The sequence below is a fragment of the Lygodium microphyllum genome, chromosome 11 (assembly GCF_053477565.2).
Source record: "Lygodium microphyllum isolate KBCC chromosome 11, Lygodium_microphyllum_v1.1.10, whole genome shotgun sequence".
Taxonomy (NCBI): Eukaryota; Viridiplantae; Streptophyta; class Polypodiopsida; order Schizaeales; family Lygodiaceae; genus Lygodium; species Lygodium microphyllum.
In genome coordinates this window covers 102,801,871-102,823,688 of record NC_141145.1, presented here as the reverse complement: position 1 = coordinate 102,823,688, position 21,818 = coordinate 102,801,871, and the positions used below count along the sequence as shown (strand labels likewise).

Sequence of the window (21,818 nt, the reverse complement as noted above, 5' to 3'; positions counted from 1 at the left end):
GTCCTCATGACACCATTTAATTGGTCCTCTTATGCCCATGGAGAAGAAGACCCTAGTCCAAGAGAAATAGAAAGTCTAGATTTTATTATGTTCAGAAATGTTTTAGTGACATAAGGAAGGCACAAAGAGCTACACAACATGTGATTCCGAAGACAACAATTATCAGAGTTGTTAAAGATATTCCTTATAGATTATCAAGGGTGTCCACTGAAGTTGGCATGCAAAAAAAAGGCAGCTTGCAGCCATTCTTTGCCTTCAGGAGACAGTTGAAGACTTTGTAATTGATTTTATGAATGATGCTTATATTGTTGCTGCCCACACTCATAGAGTGACTTTGATGGACAAAGACTTTAGTATGGTCACAGCTGAATTAGGTATAGGTTCGACAAGGTATTGAGGCCCTTGCACACTACTAATAAAAAAGTATTTGAGATCCTTAACGTTCCTCCAAAATTGTCTAGGAGAGCGAAATGGCCAGTGATCGAGGAGGTGACACATTTATACCCTACAAAGACCGCCTCCTAACAAGTGTATGCCCAACAAGAACGACCACAAGAGATAATAGAGTCAGAGGAAACAGAGGACAATCTTGCAGGCTTATTTACCAAGGCGCTTCCCTAGGCTTTACTTCGACAACACTCTAGATCCCTTAGCCTTCTGCTGTGTCCAGGATCTAAGAGGGGGTGTTAGAGAGTGACATTCCGTGGACAGGCAGGTGCAGTTTTTAGCAGGCAGTCCACATGGCGGGAGTGCAAGCAGCAAGGCAGATGACACGTGGCAGGTCAGACAGACGTAGGTGACACGTGGTAGGCAATCGGACAGCAACAGTCGGCTGCTGTATTTAATGCAGCCGACCTGCATGTTTTTTCGTGTTTTTCCCCAGCCTATTTATAGGCCTTGATTCCAGCAGAGTCTTGATCAGTTGTTTTCACAGATTTCAGGCTGCAGACCGTGGAGATTGCTCTTGGGGCTGATTGAGACTGAGATCTTCGAGGTGGAGACATGCATATATTCTCTTTGCACCTGTGTATATTTCTACATCCTTATACAGCATTCTTCACAGCAGATTTTTTGTGTTTCACTGTCTCTTTCTCTCTGTTTTCACTCTTTGTCTTGGTCATTCCCTTCCGCATTGCTTCACTTTGACAGCATCATCCTCTGCAAATATTGTCTTTAGACCCACTTTAATGACGAGAGTAGGGAAAGAAAAACAAGGTATGCATCTGTTTATATGCATAAAGATAGTAGATTGGAATGTGATTCTTGATCTAAGTGGACATCTTTCAATCAAAATATTATACATAACACTTGAAGGCAATATGTATGAAGCTTTAGCTTGTTAGCTCAAGGCACAATCCGCTTTTGTGAAACCCTACTTACAGAGTGCTAAGTAAGCTCTGCTTATTTGAGCCATCTGTCGGTGATTTTTGCTGGGTTATTTAAGACCTCCACACTAAAGTGTGTTCATAGGAGGAAATACCCGTCTCACGCAAGAGGATAAAAAGTGCCCATGGATAGGTTGTGCTCACACTAGATCGACTCATAGGAAAATACAAGGTGTATTTAACATGTCATAGCAATATAAGCTTTGATCTTAGCCGCTTCTTGTTATATGTGAAGTCAGTCTTTATTGAAGATCTTGCGTGTTTCATATTCAAAAGGAATGCATGTCTTATAGGCACGAAACTTGTAAGAAGCATCCAAGAAAGAAACTATTCTCTTGATCATGCATTTTTGTCATTTGTATGGCCACGTGCTTGCAATTAGGCCACATGGCCATAGTCACAGGGGATGGGTTTTCCAACTCCTTGGATGCCCTTCCTCTGATTTTATGCATGCTGTGCATGCTTCTTTTTTCTTTTAATTGGGGGGAGGGGGGCAGGGGCATGCTCTATTTGATCCCTCACAAGGGGATGGATGTCCTAGCCATCCTAGAATGGGTTGACTGTTTGTGATGCAAGGGGGATATTGTCACAACTCTATAGAAACAGAATTTGTATCCTTTTTCATTAATTTGTCTATATAATGATTTATTAAATTTGTTTCCTTTGCACTAATTAGATGTAAAGAAAAGTGCATTGGAGCTGGCCACTGATGAGTGGTCACAGGTTATGGTGAACCCACGCGGTGGGCTAGAGAAAAGATAGTTCACACTTCCACCTATATGGCCCGATTGGGTGCCTGTGACCAGAACTCACGCATATCAGGGTTAGACTCGCACACAGAAAGGATTGATGCCTTGAAGTGTGGGCTAGATTTGCCAGAACAGATAGTTACAACCAATAAGATGGCATGATCATGAAATGCTTGTACAATGTGCATGTGTGGGCTGAAAGCTTGAAATGCAAATTTCTTTGCATAGAAAAGTCACATGAAGATTCTGATACCGTTTTTGTGATGTACACGGAAAAAGCTTTCATATGACACCCATATTGGGGGGGTTCCTAAATTTTAGGAGGTCCCTAAATTTTAGGAGCCTCGAATTAGCCTAAAAATGCTAGTTCTAAAAAATAGGGATGTCATTCTAAAAATAGTAAATTCTGTACTTTGACTGTGCTTACTAAATTTGGTTGTTTCTATTCTTGACAGTATTCAGCCCAAAAAGGAAGGCCATAGAGAAGAGACAAGTGTCTCACCACTTGTCACATCTCATGACATGTGGCTGGACACTTGTCTTGTGCTACTCCACTTTCCCCTTTTGTACTAGCTCTTCCCTCTACTATAAATAAGAGCTCGGTTTTCTTCATTCAGCATCATTTTTCTTTGCTGTAAACTCATGTACAGCACCCACAGATAGCCAAAAACTGGCCCCATCCATCCCCATCATCATCCCCCACTTCTCCATTATCAAATTCCTCCATATTCCCTCTTCTATCACTGCTGTTTTACAGGACAGCAAGCCTGTAAATTCATTACAGCACCTCCTTCTCGAGCTCTTTCTTCCATTTTTGGCAACAAGAAGCAAGCCCTACCCATGTACTGCTGTTCAACGATGGAGAAAGGCTGATTTCCCCTCTTTCTTCTCTCATATTGTAAAGAAATCAGTTCTTATCATTGCATAATAGATAATGCATGTGTGTTTGTACATCTTTGCATGATCTTGTGAGAGTGAGAATTACTTCTTCTCACTCTAAGATTGATTGTAACTGAGCTCTTCCCTAAGGGACTTGGGTTGAGCAGAAATACATTCCTTCGGGGGGGGGGGGGATTGCCCATCTTCAACCCTCAATCTTGTCTCCATTACTTTTACATTTTCATGGCTGTAATTTTGTGAGTAATTTTCATTTTCAGCTTTAAGTGTTCATTCTCTTTTATATTAAATCTCGAAAACAAGCGAATATCATAATTGTTAAGCATACTACGTTGTTCGGGGCGTTTACAGATATTCAAAATGTGCCCCAAGTCCCTAATTTGCACTTTTGACTGAATCTTGTAATCTGAAAATCCCCCAGGTGTCCAATGCATTCATGTGACCCAAATCATGGAATCTTCTTAGTGTCTGTTTTCTAAGTTGGGATGGTTGATCCAAAATCCAACACCTTGACTTTTTCTGTTTCATTGCAGAGGAATAGTTGGACACATTTTTATTCACATTCACAGTTGTGAATTCAGGCTAGAACCACCCTTGCTAAGGAGTATGTCATTTAGAAGGACGAGGGATCTTAGCCTCCAGTAGTGGTTTCACTGTCATCTTGTGCTTTGACTGAAAGATGGTCTTTTCACAATTGAGTGAGACTTGCAAGTGATTTTGTACTTTAGAGTGTATGTTCTTTCCACAATTGAGGCTTGTAGATTATATTACATGTTGGACTGATGTTTATTTTTAATTTGCAGGGAAGATTCTTCTCTAATGGGCTCGATCTTGAATTTTTGAAACATAACCCAGATAAAAATACTGTGAGTGATTATTTGCATGATACATATTGGGCTTAGTACTAATTTGTCTCTAGATAAGCTTTGCTATGCGTATTTGGCATTTGGTGAACTTGAATGTAAATATCGTGGTTAGACTGTAAAGTGTCTCTGTACTTATGTGCAGGTACTGATAGTGACTTTTCATAAATTGCTACAAAGAATCCTTTGCTTTCCTATTCCAACAGTTGCTGCAATATGGTAACTTTTCCAGTACTTTCATATGTGAAAGTGTACCATGTGTTTGTTATTGAACACTCTAAAAGATGAGTGACAATTCTAATCCTAGAAAAGTATTGGCCAAAAATATAGAAAACGTGAAAACTCAGCAGGGAATACCTAACTTCCTCTTCAAGAATGTTGAATTCTGGTGAATGAGGTTTTGCAGTTAGTGGCACAATTTTACTGTCCTTTGAGGTTCTCTCTGCATAGGAAGTGTTTTAGGCTAATTTGCAAAAGCTGGCTTGCTAATCTGGGATACATTAAGAGCTCTTAGAGTCATTGCTGATTGGTCAGCAAGATCCAAGTCAAGCAGGTGCCTGTGCACTCATTCACCGAAACTTGCAGAAAAGAGCAAGGAGCTCAACTCTGAGAAGGTGTAGAAGGAGTAAATAGCACTGAAAGCTGATCATGCAATGCCAAAAAGTATGTCTTTGACAGCCCAGGCATGTTGATGTATCCAAGGATAGAAATAGAAAGCACATTTGCAGGATACAGTGAGGATCAGAATCCAATTGAGTGCTAGACTAGACTAATTGTGATTGATGGTAGTAGGTGTTTCCATAGAGGAAGAGGGGATGGACAATATCTTTGCTCTTTCAAGTTGCTTCAAGAGTTTTGGGATCAAGGGAAGTGGACAACTGTTCTTAATGGTTATCTTGTTGAGTCCTTTGTGTAGAGATGTAGAGAGAGAAGACATGTAGAGATGTGAGAGAGAGAAGAAGAGACACCATGTAGACTTCCAAAGACTATTTCATATTGATCACAATCTACATATATATAGGTGAGATCTAGTCTAGATAGGGTGAGCTATATATAGCTCCAATACTCCTACTCAAACAAAGGTCTTTAGCTGCAGAAGAAAAAACCCTTTGGGAGCACTTGGAAAAAACCCGAACTCCTATATACAAATGTACAAACATGATTAAGAAGAATTATTGTGTGCATGTAAAGTGAATCCTGTCAGAGTGCAGCGATGCGGAAGCGTAGGACAAAGATAGAGAGAGAGAACACAGAGAGAAGAGAGAGAAAAGGAGACAGTGTAAACGTAGAAAATCTGCGGTGTAGTATGCTATATAAGAGTGCAGAAATACACAAGGGGGCAGAGGAAATATCTGCGTATGTCTCCGACTTGATGACCTCGATCTCCGTCAGCTCGAGCACAGTCTGTCTCAGCCAACAGATCTCAAGATTAGAATTTGAATAATGATTGCTGGAGTGAGCCACGAAACCAGCTATAAATAGCCAGAAAAATAGGAAATCCCAGCACCAGGTCGGCTGCATTTAATGCAGCCGACTGTAGGAAAACTGGCCGATTGCACAGCCCTGCTGACGTGGCCTCCTGCTTGCTGCCATACGCTGCTGATGTGGCATCCTACCTGCTGCCGTACGCTGCTCGACTGTCCAGGAAATGACATTGGCTAACATTCCCTCTCAGATCTTGGATGGATCAAAAGACCGAGGGATCTGGAATGCTGTCGAAGAAGAGCCTGGGAAAGCGCCTTCGTAAACAAATCTGCAAGATTATCCTCCGTCTTGCAGTACTCCACATCAATGGTCCCATCCAAAAGCTTCTCCCGAATGAAGTGATACTGGATCTCAATGTGCTTCGTCTAGACATGGAATATTGGATTCTAGACCAAGGCAATGCAACTCTCATTGTCGCATCGCAGAAGAGTAGGACGAGTCTGGGGGCAGCCAAGCTCCAACAATCTCCGAAGCCACACAACCTCACATGTGGTGGAAGACGCGGTCCAATACTCCGCCTCAGTAGAAGAAAGGGCTACAGTGGGCTGCTTCTTGCTACTCCAAGAGGTAACACCTGTACCCAAGATAAAACAATAGCCTGTAGTAGATCGACGGTGGTCCACATCGCTAGTCCAATCCGAGTCACTCCAACCTGCAAAAACCAGATCTGTAGAATCTGTACCTGTGGGATAAGAAATCCCTAAGTTAGAGGTCTCCCTCAAATACCGAAGAATCCGGAGGGCAGCTTGCCAATGCACCTATTTGGGTTCTGTCATGAACCCTGCCAAAAGACCCATAGCAAAACAAAGCAAATCAAGGATCCAATCAAGTGACGGTAGCGCGAAGCATCCATCACGGGAGAATCTAAGTATGAAGTGGCCTTCCAATTCGGATCCATAGGAGTAGTAATGGGTCGACAAGTCTCCATCTCGAAAGTCACCAAGAGCTCTTGAATGTACCTCTGCTGAGAGATGAAAATCCCCCTCTGAGACTGATAAATCTCGTGACCCAAGAAGAAATGAAGAAGCCCCAAATCCGTCATCTCGAATGCCTGATGTAAAGTTGTCTTGGTCTCTCGGACCTTCTGTGCACGATCCCCTGTTAAAATCAAATCAACATACAACACAAACAACATACGACCAACCTCGGAAGTGTGTACATAAAGCTGCGGATTGGCCGTGGAGCGCCGATATCCCAACTTCGACTCAAGAAACGAGTCAATCTTCTCGTTTCATGCACGCGGAGTTTGCTTGAGACCATACAAGGCCTTCTTCAACTTGTAAACTTTTCCATTCGAGGATCCAAAGCCAAGAGGCTGCTCAACATAGATCTCCTCCTGCAAGGCACCATTTAGAAAGGCCAACTTCACATCCAACTGATAAACAGGCCATCTATTATGGCCAACCAAGGTAAGAACAGCTCGAATAGTCACCATACGAGCAGTGGGGGTAAAAGTATCATGGAAATCAATAACTGGGCACTGAGCAAAACCTTTAGCAACAAGGCGAGCCTTGTGCTTGTCTAAAGAACCATCGCTAAGATACTTGGTCTTGAAGACCCACTTGACACCAATCACCTTCTTGTGAGAGGGACAAGGCACAAGAGACCAAGTGCCATTCCTCTCAATAGTCTCCAACTCGGCTTCCATGGCCTTCCGTGAATGATCAGACTGCAAAGCCTCCTTCATTGAAGTGGGCTCTCGATCCTGCATAACACGGGTCAGTAAACAATAGTTGGAGCAGACAAGCTCCAAAGAATGTGCCTGGTTCCTCCGTGACCTCCGCGGTCCATCCTGCGGTTCTCACTTCTCAGGACCCCCTCGATCCCTGAATCTCGGAGGGTGTCACGGGTCCAACGAGGAGGAGGACGAACCTCTCCCCATCGCTGTCCATCTGCTGAAGACTTAGGAACATCCATCGGCGGAAGCTCCTAGGGGGTGGTCGGTGGAAGAGAAGACTCTGAATCCAAAGAAGAATCTCCATCAAGAGGCTCTGGCTCCAAAGAAGTTGTCTCGGGAGCCCAACTCTCCCCTGGATCTCCAAGGAGGGGGTGCTCCTCAACCCCCTCTGTGGCCAGTACTTCCACGAACTGCACATCTCGGCTTGTGTAGACATCCCGCTTAACGGGATCAAACAAACGATAACCGTGGGATTGGGAGCTATAGCCAACAAAAACTTGTCGTTGGGAAGCCGCCTCGAACTTATCACGCTGCGTCTTCGGAATGTGCACATAAGCGTCACACCCAAAGATTCTGAAATAAGAGACATCAGGCTTAGTCCTGAAGTAAGCCTCAAAAGGTGTCATCCTATCAACGGCCGAAGTGGGAGATCAATTAAGGATGTGAACTACGGTAGCCATTGTCTCGGCCCACAGAAACTGAGGTGTCTTGCGGTGCTCCATCATGGTGCATGCCATCTCGATCACACTTCGGTTCTTTCGTTCCAAAATGCCATTCTCTTGGGGAGTGTTGGTGTTAGCAAACTCCTGGTGAATGCGCCTATTTGCACAAAAACGAGCAAACTCATTAGACATAAATTCACCTCCCTTGTCTGAATGCAAGGTCTTCAGGTGCTTGTTAGAACAGTTCTCCTCAAAGGGAAGCTAATCCTTGAAATGAGTAAAAGCCTCCAACTTCAAAGTCAAGAAATAGGCCCAAGTCATCCTGCTGTAGTCATCTACGATCAACATGAAGTACAAGCTCCTGTTCAGGGACTCGGTCCTCATCGGGCCACAAAGATCTGTAGATATAAGCTCCATGGGTGAAGTAGACTGCCTAGAAGCTTTGTTGGGAATCGCATCTCGATGCAGTTTCCCATGAATGCAGGAGACACATGACTGATGGCTCACCACTATGTCCGGTAAGCCTCGGACAAAGGACCCTCGCTACGCCTTCCGAAGGTACTCGTAGTTCAGGTGGCCAAACCAAGCATGCCATAGCTCAAACTGTGTTTGAGAAGTAAGAAGAAGAGAAGTAAGAGCTGAAGAAGACTTCAATTTGTAGACTCCATTCTCCTCATACCCTGCAGAGAGAACCTTCCTCGATCCACGATCAAGGACTCGAACAGTATCATTGTCAAACTTCACCAAGAGACCAAGAGCACAAATCTTATGAACCGAAAGTAAATGATACCCCAATCCTGGCACATGCAACACCTCAGAGGTGTGGGTACCAGCACGTCCATTTGGAATAAGTTGCATCTCACCCCGCGCAGCAATAGACAGAAGAGTTGTCTCCAATGAGAATCTGTCCACGCGAAGGTTGCAAATGGGTAACACCAACGGAAGGAGTCATGTGCCGTGAGGCACCACTGTCCACAATCCACTCTCGAGCTTGAGGAGCTGTCATCGCAGCATCAGAAGTTGTCGGTATAGAGTCCTCAATGATTGCTAAGTGTAGAAAAGCAGCTGATGAGGGTGCAGCCATTGCTCCAGAGTCCTTCGTGTTCTTCTTCTTGGTATCCTTCTTGTCTTTGTCGGGGCAATCCTTCTTCCAGTGACCAGTCTTACCACAAATATGGCAAGTTGATTCCTTCTCCTTGTCCTTCTTGGATTTGTTGTCCTCCTTCTTCTTTTGGTCCTTGCTCTTCTTCTGAGAGGCTTGACCAACCAATGCCTCCGATTTGGAAGCATGCTGTCCCTTCAATTGTTCCTCCTGGTCCAAGACCATAGGAACCAACTCTTCCCACTGTAGAGTTGACTCTCGCCTTGAAGCAATAAGAGCGGAATAAAAAGTACCGAATCGTGGCGGTAACTGGGATAGTAAAGTGATCGCCATGTCTTCGGAAGAAATAGGCTTTTCCGCATTTTGAACCTGCATCTGAAGTTGTCGAAGCTTGTTGATGTGTTCCCGAAGCGAAGAAGACTTATTCACAGACAAAGTCCGCATCTGCACCTCCAAAGAAATCCTCTTCATTAGGGTCATCCGGTTGTACATCTGATCGAGCTCCAACCATATCTCACGAGCCACCGTCAAGTGCTCGATGTGAGCGATCACGGCCATGGTGCAAGACAGAAACAGAAAAGATCGAATCCTGGCATTCAGTTTGTTCCAATGAGAGTGGGCCTTAGTCAACTCTGCACGAGCATTGGAAGAGAGTTTGGACTCATCCCTTACCGAGGGCCTGTTAATCTCCTCCATCACCAGTTCCACCAAATCATAAGACTCTAAAATGGCCAACATCATCACCCGCCAAATGCGGTAATTGTCACCATCAAGCTTTTGATCCGTTGGAAGAGTCGGTAGGACATGCACATTCTTGTCCATGATCACCTGGAACTCCAAATCAGTCTCTGAAGACATGTTAACTTGCAATACTTGCACAAACGCAAAAGCAGCCCCCTCTGACTGTGAAAACACAGCCTTCTAGGACTGAATTCCTCCGCTGCCCAAACCTTCTTCACCCGCCGGAGGCGATGAAAAGGTAAGATTTGCAATGGAAGGCCTCAAACGCAGCCTTCCTTCCCTTTGAACAGCAATAACCTGCAGCAAATTCACCGATTAGACTCCTTTCCCGCACGCACATGCTTGCTTCAGTCTTGATCCGATGCGAGCCCTCGTGCTTGCCCTCGAAAATTGGAAATGCAGCCTTGTGTCGCAATGAAAACTCCTCTTCAGATAGGTTCAGCCCTGAGTCAGCCCTGAGTCAGTCCATCTTCACCGCTCTGATACCATGTTAGAGTGCAACAATGCAGAAGCGTAGGACAAAGACAGAGAGAGAGAGAACACAGAGAGGAGAGAGAGAGAAAAGGAGACAGTGTAAATGCAGAAAATCTGCGGTGTAGTATACTGTATAAGAGTGCAGAAATACGCAAGAGGGCAGAGGAAATATCTGTGTATGTCTCCGACTTGATGACCTCGATCTCCGTCAGCCCGAGCACAGTCTGTCTCAGCCAACAGATCTCAAGATCAGAATTTGAATAATGAATGCTGGAGTGAGCCACGAAACCGGCTATAAATATCCGAAAAAATAGGAAATCCCAGCACCAGGTCGGTTGCATTTAATGTAGCCGATTGCAAGAAAACTGGCCGATTGCACAACCTTGCTGATGTGGCATCTTGCTTGCTGCCGTACGTTGCTGACGTGGCATCCTGCCTGCTGCCGTACGCTGCTTGACTGTCCAGGAAATGACATTGGCTAACAAATCCGTGCATGTAAAGTGAAATTGAATATGTATGTACAAAGATGACCAAGAGGTTTGAGGTGTATATGCATGTGTGAAGTGTATGGCACCTACAAGAAGTATGTACAACGGCAATACAATGTCATAGTAGATTAATTCCCAAAGATTGAAGTTGAGATAACTCCAAGTTTCGAGCGCAGGAGAGTGAAGCGTGCTTCATTGAGTCCTTTGGTGAATATATATGTAGTCATTTGATCACTTGGACAATGTTCAATCATGATTGTGTCTTTCTTTACTTCATATCAAACACAATGATAATGCACTGCAATATGTTTAGACTTGTTATGACACTTTAGCAAGACTAATAGCACTTTGGTTAGCACATCGAAGTGGTTTGTTGGAGAGATGAGGATGGTCAATATTTGATAGAACTTGTCGAAGCCATACTAGCTCTCGAGCCGCTAAAGATGCAACTACATATTCAACCTTTGTAGTGAAAACAATATCACAATGTTGTTTCTTGCTAGTCCAAGAAACAAGACAACCATTGACAAGGATACAATTTTCACTTGTAGAATGTATAGATAAGTGAGAGCTTGCCCAATTTGCATGTGTATAACCCATAAGGTGAAGAGAATGCAGAGAATCAGAGTTTTGTTGGTGCCAATAAACCAACCCAAAATCTTTAGTGCCTTTCAAATACTCACAAAACTTGTTTAGCCGCAGTCCAATATTTAAGGTATGGAGAACTAAGATGTCCAAGAAAACTTGTAGTAAAAAGAATGAGAATTTAAGCCAACAAATTGGAGATATCCAACAAGATTAGCATAAGGTCGATGTAATGCTAATTGTCCATCATTTTGCAAAAAATGAGAATTTTTGGTAGAGCTTAGATGATAGAAGTAGTAGTAGGATGTGTAGAACCCAAACCAAACTTTTGAATAATATCTTCAATGAACTTTGTTTGATGTAGTAATAAAATACAATTTTCTTGATAGCATTGAATTTTGATACCAAGACATGAGTGTATGTCTCCAACATTCACCATGTCAAATGTAGAAGGCAATCTTTTTTACTTGTTGAAGGAAGTTGAGATTGTTAGAAACAAGTATGGTATTATCCACATATAGAGCAAGAATAACAAAACTATCATTGTAACGCTGACATATAAGTTAGGATCTGAAGAACAAGAGATAAAATCTTGTTTTGTAAGAAAGAGATCAATCTTTTGATACCAAGCTCGTGAAGATTGTTTGAGACCATAGAGTGCTTGATGAAGTTTGCAAGCAAGATTTTTCTTATGTTTGACTATAAATCACTTTGGTTACTCCATGTATCTCTTCTTTTAAATTGCCATTAAGAAAAGCAACTCTTACATCCATTTGGTGAATCTCCAAATCAAACTCAATAGCAAAAGCCAATAAGATCCGAATATTGCTAATACGAACAACATGTGAGAAAGTTTCTTGATAATCAACTCCTGCAATTTATGAGAAACCTTTGGCAACTAGCCTTGCTTTGAATTTGTCAAATGTTCCATCTGCTTTTGTTTTAGCTTTATAAACCCACTTGTATTTAATAGCGATACGTCCAGGTGGTAACTTAGTTAGAACCCATGTACCTTTAGAGAGAAGAGATTCATACTTAGCTTCCATAGCCTCTTGCCATTGTTTCTTTTGTGGGGATGATATGGCATCACTTTAAGAGACAGGGTCTTCACAAATATTGAGAGCATTCTCAAGAATATTAGCATCATAAACATGACATGTAGTACCGTGCTTATTATCAATAGGAAGATCAATATAAAGATCAATGCCAAGGTCATCATAAGCAATCATAGGTGCAGGTTGTGAATTGTGATTTGAAGAGTCAATATTATCCCGTAAAGGAGGTTCATCATCATATAGAAAAGGAAAAGCAACGAGTAATGACTTTGTATCATCAACGTCGATGACCTTCTTGGAGGATGGATCATAAAACTTGTATCCCTTAGAAGAAATTGAATATCCAATGAAAATAACTTTCAAACCAGGAGGATCAAGTTTTTTGTGAGTCTGTTTGGGTACATGAATATAAGGAATACATTCAGTGGTTCGAAAATATGAAATAGCAGTTTCACGTGTCCAAATAGTAATTGGTATTTTACTAGGAGCAATTGTAGGAAGATGATTTCGCACAAATATTGTTGTTAAGATTGCTTCAGCCTAGAAAGATCGAGATAAGTCAAAATGAATGAGCATGCATGGCATGGCATTGAGGATAGTCGTGTTTTTACGTTCAGCAATACCATTTTGTTGAGGAGAGTAGGGAACAATATATTCATGATGAATACCTTGATTATTACAATAATCATCAAAATCATTTGAAATGTATTCTTCACCATTATCATTGTGAAGTTTCTTGATGCCACGACCAATATGAAGTTCTACAACTTTTTGATATTGCTTAAAAGATAATAAAGCTTTTGATTTGTGTTGCAAGAGAAAAATAGTGCTGTATATTGAGAAGTTATCAATAAAAGTCATGAAATACCCATTTGATAGAGATAAAGGTCCACAAATATCAGTGTGAATAAGATCAAGCAAATCTTTGCAATGAGTTGTGGTGGAAATTGGAAAAGGGTTTGCGAAAATTCTTTCCAAGTGTACAATATTCACAAATATCCATGCGAGGACGAGCTTTGAATTCCATAACTTGAACAAGGTCACGTCGATAAAGATTGACAAGCTTAGAGAAATCAGAGTGAACAAAGTGATGATGCTATATTTTGCTGTTAAGATCGCCAGGAGTTGTAACAACATTTGCAACATTTTAGTTAAAGATAACTCAAAAAGATTACCATTCGAGAAGTGATAGCTATGGTTTAGCCATCTTTCTCAATGCGACACTTGGTATGCCGATAAAGATACCAAGATCCATAAGTCTTGCAGTTGAAAGAAGATTCGTTTATAGATTTGGGACATGTAAAACTCCATGTAGAATTCTTGTTGAAGAAAGAGTACAGAGATATAAATCACCTACACCTTTGACTCTATAGGTTGTGTCATCAGCAAGATAAACCAATTTCTTGATAGGAATAGAATGATAATTATGTAACCATTGGGATTGATATATCATGTTCATGTAGCACCAGAATCAATAATAAAAAGAGATCTATTATAAACATGAAGTGTCCTTTCCGAACAGATAGAAAAACTCACACATTTTGATTCTTCAATAATGTTGTCTTGTGTAGCAGTATATGCTGTGTTACGATTTGAGTCAAAACGCCTCTTGAAACATAGATGGGTTGGATGATTATTCTTTTTGCAATAGTCATAAGGAGAATAGTCTCTAGATAAATGTGATTGTTTATTCGTAATACCATGTTCATCATCATATTGTTTTGCTCAGCAATCATCTGTAGTATGACCATTTCTAGTTCAATAAGAACAATGTTCATTAGAAAATTTGAGACGACATAAGCTACCACAACGACGACTCCTATGTATAAAGCATGGAAAGGGATGCCTTCGAGCAAGTAAAGCTTGGTCGATTTGTTTTGACTATGTGTCCTCTTGTGAGATCATAGCTGTTTCTTGATTTGTGTGTTGTGGTTCATGTTGTTGTGAATATTCAATCAAAGATATACAAGCTTGATCAAAATTGATCCCATCTTTGTTAGATAATATGGTAACAATATTCTCATAAGCAGGATCCTTTACAATGTCAAGAAGTTGTGTTACCAATTGCTTTCGTGGAATGGTATCATTGGCAATAACAAGCTAATTAACAATGTTCTTGAATGATTCGATATGTATTTTCATAGAAGTTCCAATGTTGTATTGTAACTCAGTGAGTTGACTACGAAGATAAAGTATTTTGTAATAGATTTCTTCTCAAAATTTGCTATTGAATACTCCCATATAGCTTGTGAGGTTGAAAGATTACATACATCAATTATAAGAGATTCTTGAAGAGCAAAAAGAATATACCGACAAGTTGCTTTGTTGCATTTGACCCACTCGTTATAAATAATTTGTCATTCTTCAAAGATAGGTCCTTCAGTTATAAGGGTATTATCATGAGTCTGATCAATTGGTTGAGGCAGACATTCATAATTACCAAGAACAATATCATGCAAGTCATCGTCTTCAAGAATTAGCAACATCTTTACTTTCCATTCAAGGAATCCTTGTCCTTGAAAGTGAGGGACAGAACCTTGTCTAGAAGGAAATCTGTTGACGATTATAGAATTTGACATATCTAATTGAGAGAATACATACAATATGAGATCACAAAATCTGCACACCATTTACGAAATGACAACGAAAATGCAATACAAGCAGGTAAAAACAAAGCGGCAAAAAATAGACGAAACATGTGCGAGAATAAATCAGCCTAACATAGACGAGAAATATAAATAACGATCAAAACATTATCGCTTTACTTTTTGGCCAAGAATAGATGACGATCTGGCTAATTTTTGCGGAAACTCAAAAGTGAGTAATCATGATGATACATGTATCGTAGAAGTCTGCACAAAAAGCTGTTGTCTTGTTTGTTTTCTTGTTTCAAGTCCAGTCTACGTGAACTGACATAACTTTTGACACAGAACTCCAAATTGAGTAGGGATTTGCTAGGAAGAAAGCTTGTGAGTCCTAGCACATTATGAAAACTAGTTTTCTTGAGAAAGGCATTTCCTCATGAGTTTTTCAAATAGAAACTTTTAGGGTGTCAAAGTAAGGCATATGTACAATTCAACATATCTGCAATCTAAATGATGATTGAGTGAACTTCTTCTATGCTTAAAATTCATAATATAAGATGCTCATAACATACACAATATATCAAATTTAAGCATGAAAAGAATACGAATCAAGAATTGAAGAGATACTACATAGGTATACTTCTAGATTGTCTTATTCAAGGAATTGGTTGTAGTTGATCGTGATAGCTCTGATACCATGTAGAGATGTAGAGAGAGAAGATATGTAGAGACACGAGAGAGAAAAGAAGAGACATACCATGTAGACTCAAAGACTTTCATATTGATCACAATCTACATATATATAGGTGAGACCTAGTCTAGATAGGGTGAGCTATATATAGCTCTAACACTTTGTAGTTGACACATACACGGAGAAAGTCATATTTCTTTTAGACAAATAATATTAGAGCTCCTATTGGTGGTTTGGAGTGTTGTATGAAAGCATCTTTCATGGTTATAATTCTTTTATCCAGAATTGCTAATTTTATCGGAGTATCTATTTCAGATCTATAATGTGTTTGTATTAACATATGTATTCCTCCAAGATAGATATATGCTATCTTTTTTCTGTCTGCCTTAGGTATTTTAGCAAGTTTTTCTTTTATATCATTTTTCAAAAGAAGTGGCAAGTTTATATTTCCGGTTGCATTTGCAACATCTATCGATTGCTCTTTTATTTTTAATCCATAGTGTATTATATTTTGTCTGTTGAACAAATTTGTCCAATTTTTAAGAATTTGCTTATCAAAGGCCTTATCAGAAGTATCTCTAACTTGATCTTTGGAAATGTGTTTAAACTAATTTTTATCAAAGATCAAAGATCTTTCAAACTTATTTTGATCTTCCGTTTCCTCTATCTCTAGAGATTCTAATTGAGTTATCTTATTCATCGTTGGAGAGTGATTCCTCTTCAAAGATGACAAATACATCTATATCTTCTTCAGAAGAATAATCTGTCAAGTGTTCTTGATAGATTTGATTTAAATTTGTTACTTTCTTTCTTTTATGACATTCGTTGGCATAATCTCCAATTTCTTGGCTAAGCCAACATCTGCATGTTTTAGGTCTTTTGGACTGTTTTCCTTTTTTAAGAACTCTTTTATTTGAATTCTCGTATTTTTGAACATTTTGTTTATTTATTCTTCTGGGATAGAATTTTCTTTTCTTGAAGAAATTTCTTTTTCCTTGGAAAGGATTTATTTTTCTTTTTCTTCTTGGATTCGGACTTATTTCATTGAATACAAGTTGATTACTGTTTCTAGGACAACAAAGCTCATATTTGATATCACGGGTTATTATCCTTTCTTGTTGTGCATTTCAGCACCAAGTATTTATGCTTTTCCTAGTATATCTAATTCTTGCACCTAGGGTGTTTGTTTTATCTTTTAACCATGTTCTATATCCTAGGGATAATCTAGGACCATATGGGTATGGTATTTTTGAGAAATATAATTCTTTTGCATTACTTAGTCTTTCATCTCCTAATCCATCATAATAGTTTTGAGAGAAAGAGCAAGTGTATTCTTCAAATCCGCACATGGATTTTAGTTTTATGGCTTGTAGATTTTGATATGCTTCATCTCGAAGCTGCTTTTGTTCTTTTTCTTTATGGGTATCCCATTCTTCTCCTAAGAATTCTGTTCTTATTGCATTTTCAAATCTTTCTAGAATTCTTTTATAATTTTCTACTATATTTATTATGGATACACTGGGGTTTCCAGTTTTAATTTTATTTTTAACAATGTTAGATTGTACTGATGACCATTGGGCTACATTTCCTTGAAAGGATGTTATGATAAAAGATGGAACATCTTCTATCTCTATTTTCTTGGTTCCTAAAGCATGGTTCATGCTCTTCACCCAAGTTTCTATAGCTTTATCTATGTCTTTATTGCAATCTTGATTTAGCCAAGTACCCCTACTAGGCATTTCTCATAAGTGTATTTCCAAGCTTCTCTTGGATCTTTATATCTGGATCTATATGAAGCTGAGCTTTCAATTCTATTCCTATTTGGAATATAGGATTCTATCCTATTAGGATACAGATTAGTTAACTATTCTATTACTGATATTGAATCGCTAGGATCCATTGCAGTCAATATTGTGATTAGATCGGCTATGGGTGCTGATGGTCTTGGTCTACTAGATCCTATTCCTTCGTTCACAAGAGTTTTTTGTCTTTTATTATATTGAATTGAACTTTCACTTTCGATTTCGCTTCTTGTGTTATTAAGGCCTTTCCTCCCAATTTTGTTTGAAAGTTCTTCAATATCTAGTTTCATTTCGCTTTTAGATGTCCAACTCATTTATAAAAACAATCTGGACCATCCAAGTATAAACAGATGTTTATAATTCATATATGTTGTTTTATATATTTCATCACTGAAAGCTTCTTGTTTTATACGATTCGATGTGGTTGGATCAATATAATCTCGAATTGATTTTTCAAGAAATTGAGCCAAATATTGAATTATGCCAATATCATGAATTATATAGAACATAAGTTCTGTGGGTGGATCCCATGTAGTTATTACATCATTTCCATGTCTCTGAGATGCATAGCATTCCGAGATTTGTCTGGAAATTCTATGTTGATAATTTCTTATTCTAGTTTCTATAGTTTGCCTATCCATTAGTATGATTGACTGGCAATTCTCTTTGCTTTTTGAATCATTACAATATATCAAGGTCCGAAGAAATCTTGGAGATTAAATATATCATCTGGATGTCTTCGCATCCATGCCATTTCTAACCAATATATTTCGTTGGTTATTTCTCGGGCTTCTCGAGATGTCATAACACATCGATGACAAACATCATCGCTTAATCGGACTGCGTTGATTATCTCCTTGATTTTCTGCATTATATAGAAATTTGTTTCTGCAAATCTTGATATAAAATCCATATCTGCAATCAATACAAAGCTCTACCGATTTCTGATATAGTCTTGCTAGACTCTGGAGTCGGGCTTATGAATGTTTTATTCATTTTTTCTTCAAGTGAAGATATTCTATTTTCAATCATTTTTAGTTTACCTAGAATGATTGAAGTCTTTTCTATAAAGTTATCAAAATCCTTTTGATTATTAATTCCTCTCAGATTTTCTATCTGAGAATTAATTTTTTGTATCTATTGTTGCAGTTCTTCAACTATTTGATTTTTATTTTCTTTTGAATATTGGATTTTATGATTTATTCCAAATGTTTTTAATCAATACAAACTTATCCAATTAAGTTGATTGTTTCCCCATGCATCTGATTCATTAATCAAATTGAATGGTTGGAATCACCCAAACTGAGTTCCTCTAAATCTATGGCTTCCGCTAGGAAGTCTGTTTACTTCTATATTTTGAGTTTGCAGAGTTATCTTCGGCAACTCCATCTATGTACTACCAAATCTGTTATTTTGTCTAATTATCTTAGATTTTATATCTATTCTTTTATTATTCTTATCTGTGAATTTTACCTTAACTCTTTTTCTAAAGATTATTTGTGCTATTTTAGTTTTGGGTTGTAATACTACATCTTTAGTTAAAGCATATAATATTACTTTTATTTCACTTGTATAATCTGAATCTATTATACCGGGACTATTTAATATTATTAAACCTTGATGAAGGCTTAATCTTGATTTATTATGGATTTCTCCATAGATTTCCTTTAGGAATTTGATATGTATTCCAATCAGAATAAGTTGTGTTTCATTCTTACGAATGAGTATGGGATCTATGTTATTACTTGTTATATCATATCCAACACTTAGTTTTGTTCCTAAGGCTAGATTTCCTTCCATTATTTTAATTTTAAGTGTCATTTCTTATGACTCTATGGCTCTGATACCAATGAGGCACCTGGTCGAGACAAAAATTATCTCTTATAAAATTTTCCTTGTTTGGATTGCTTGCGGAAATTATTAATTTCATTTTGAAATTATAAACGACATGACTACTACAACCTACACAGTTCCTCACCATACTCAACCTATGTGTCTTCCTAAGACCAGATCATTACCACAAAAATTATCTCTTATAATTTTTTCCCTGTTTGGACTGCTTGCAGAAATTATTAATTTCATTTTGAAATTATAAATGACACGACTACTACAACCTACACCGTTCCTCACTATACTCAACCTATGTGTCTTTCTAAGACCAAACCATTACCACACAGAAAACGTCTTTAGACACCTTACATTTCAACAACACAAATCATCATTTCTTCATTAACTAAACTCTCTCTTTGAGCAGAACACGGACATAATTACCACGTGCTGAAGCTCCACGAGTGTTTGAGAACGTCTTTTGTCTCGGCTGCAGGATATGTAGCTTGCGCTTGCGTTCCCCTTTCGGAACAACCTTAGTCCGCGTCCACCACAACTGTAGATTGATTTCTTTACACTACAGTGTACGAGAGTCCAGAGAACTAGAGACTGATATATTGCATTATCTAGATGAAAGAGTATACAAAGAGTATTCTGGTTATAAGGATATGGCTTTGAGATGATATATAACAGAGTTATGGGTATTGGAAGGCTTGGGTATGTAGGGTCAATGCCTAAGAGTTTTACTCAGACACGGCTATGGTGATGAATAAGATGAAGAAGGTTTCACTTGATCTCCCCCTTGTGATGCTTCAAGAATGAGGCCGAGGGCTTTCTTATATAGGCGTCGAGGCCTCTTACATTATTGCTCTTGGTGAGCTGTAACACGTTTACGCGTTCCTTTATGCCATCGTCTTATCTTTTGCTAGTGGAGCATCTTTCTCTTTTTCTTTGGTGGAGAAAGGATCGATGACTCGTACGCATCTTTGACACTTGGTGTCGTGATTGCTTTTACAGAATCATCTTCAACAGGTGTTCGAAGATGACTTGTTTTCCATTATTTCATTATATACTTTTTCAAGTATATCTTTTTCAGATTTGTTGGTATCTGAAAAGTCTTGTACGAGGATAGTTACGTTTGCTTTTTGGTAGACGGTGCTATATACCTATCCTTTTCCATCCTTTATAACTGTTGCAAGTTGCTTGATTATTACTCCTAGTCCTTGCGGACGCTTGAATGCGAAGCTGGAGAGGTTGGTATTATTGGTGGCCGTGTCACCAATAGTGATGTTTTCTTTGACTCCACGCTTGCGCATTATTGCAAAGTAGACTCCAGCTTGATGAGTGGGTTCAAGGGTTGCATTGAATATTTTGATACAAATTTTTGCTGTTAAATCTTTCTGAAGGATTCGATTTGCAGCATGAGTAAATATGGGTGGCAGCTTGCTTATTTCTTCTAAAGATGAAGATACATATATTTGATCAATATAAGAGAAGTAGAATAAACAATCGACTATCTTCAGATTAGCATGAACTAATGATATGATCCTTGGATAAAGAGCACAATTAATTTTTATGAACGAAGAGTTATTTGCCGAGAGATTGTTGATCCATTTGGTGACCTCTTGGAATTCTTCAACAAATTCTTTAGCAAATACAATAAGTTTATCTTTATTATAGCTAGTCATATTATTAGGGCTACTAGCTTTACCAATCTCACTGGAAAATTTATTGTCCTCGATTGAAGTAAAGATATTAGTAGTGGTACTAGTTGTATTTTTTTGTCCTTACCAATTTCACGAGACTTTGTAGAGTCTTCGACTGAAATAAGGGTATTTTTAAGTAATCTAGTTGGATTATTTCCCAATAGGACGGGAATTATAATTGGTTTATTGCCAATAGGCATAATTATTTAAGGCTTAGTCAACTGACTTTCCTAATGTTGATGAAGTTGTTGCTCTTTTCCTTTATTACTTGTACCAACTTCGATATCAAGGGTTAGCATATTTATTAGATAATCTATTCTTTGGTTTATGTCTTTTACTTGCTCTTGAAGAGCAATGAGCTCCTGTTTTATGGTTTTCTTATCCATTATATGCCGCTTCCCTGCTAAGAAAATCAGCCAAAATGTTAGTTTTTCCGAGAATATGAACAATATCAAAATTATAGAATGAAAAGAATACTTGCCATCTATTTAACCTAGCATATTGAGGTAAATTTGGCAACTTATTGAATATCATTCCTCTAACTTGAGTCTTATCTGTTCTAAAGATAAAATGAGCAGGCAATAAGAAGAAATTAAATTTCTCTATTGTGCGTTTTACCACTAGAACTTCTTTTTCATTTGAATGATATTTTTGTTCTGTGTTTGTGAAGGTACCACTACAGTATCTACTCAATATTTCTTTTTGATTATCTTTTTGTTTTTCCTTTAATACTCCCCTCCAAAATTTTTCCGAGGCCTCAGTTTTTTGGATGCCAGCTACATGCTCAAAAGTAACGTCGAGGGCATCAAGGAATAGTGACCACCTGAGTAATCTTTTATTCCTAATCTCATTGGGGCTCTTTCTCTCAAAACTATTACAATAGATTAGGAGATGAAAGACTAAGTAATGCAAAAGAATTATATTTCTCAAAAATACCATACCCATATGATCCTAGATTATCCCTAGGATAAACAGACACCTTAGGTGCAAAAATTAGATATGCTAGGAAAAACATAAATACTTGGTGCTGAAATGCACAACAA

The 21,818-nt window shown here is 38.7% G+C and overlaps 1 protein-coding gene across 4 annotated transcripts in view; it reads left to right on the top strand.

Annotated features, from left to right (window-relative positions):
* Nucleotides 1–21,818, top strand: part of LOC148029174 (enoyl-CoA delta isomerase 1, peroxisomal-like) — a 93,586-nt gene that overhangs the window by 13,349 nt on the left and 58,419 nt on the right. For all 4 annotated transcript variants that reach the window (XR_015692388.1, XM_087687928.1, XM_087687929.1 and 1 more), the window contains 2 exons: nucleotides 3,835–3,897; nucleotides 4,040–4,113. Coding sequence is in view for 3 of the 4 variants with exons in the window: in XM_087687928.1 (XP_087544054.1) it covers nucleotides 3,835–3,897; nucleotides 4,040–4,113 (137 nt within the window). In the remaining variant the exon portion in view is untranslated. The remainder of the gene's footprint in view (nucleotides 1–3,834; nucleotides 3,898–4,039; nucleotides 4,114–21,818) is intronic.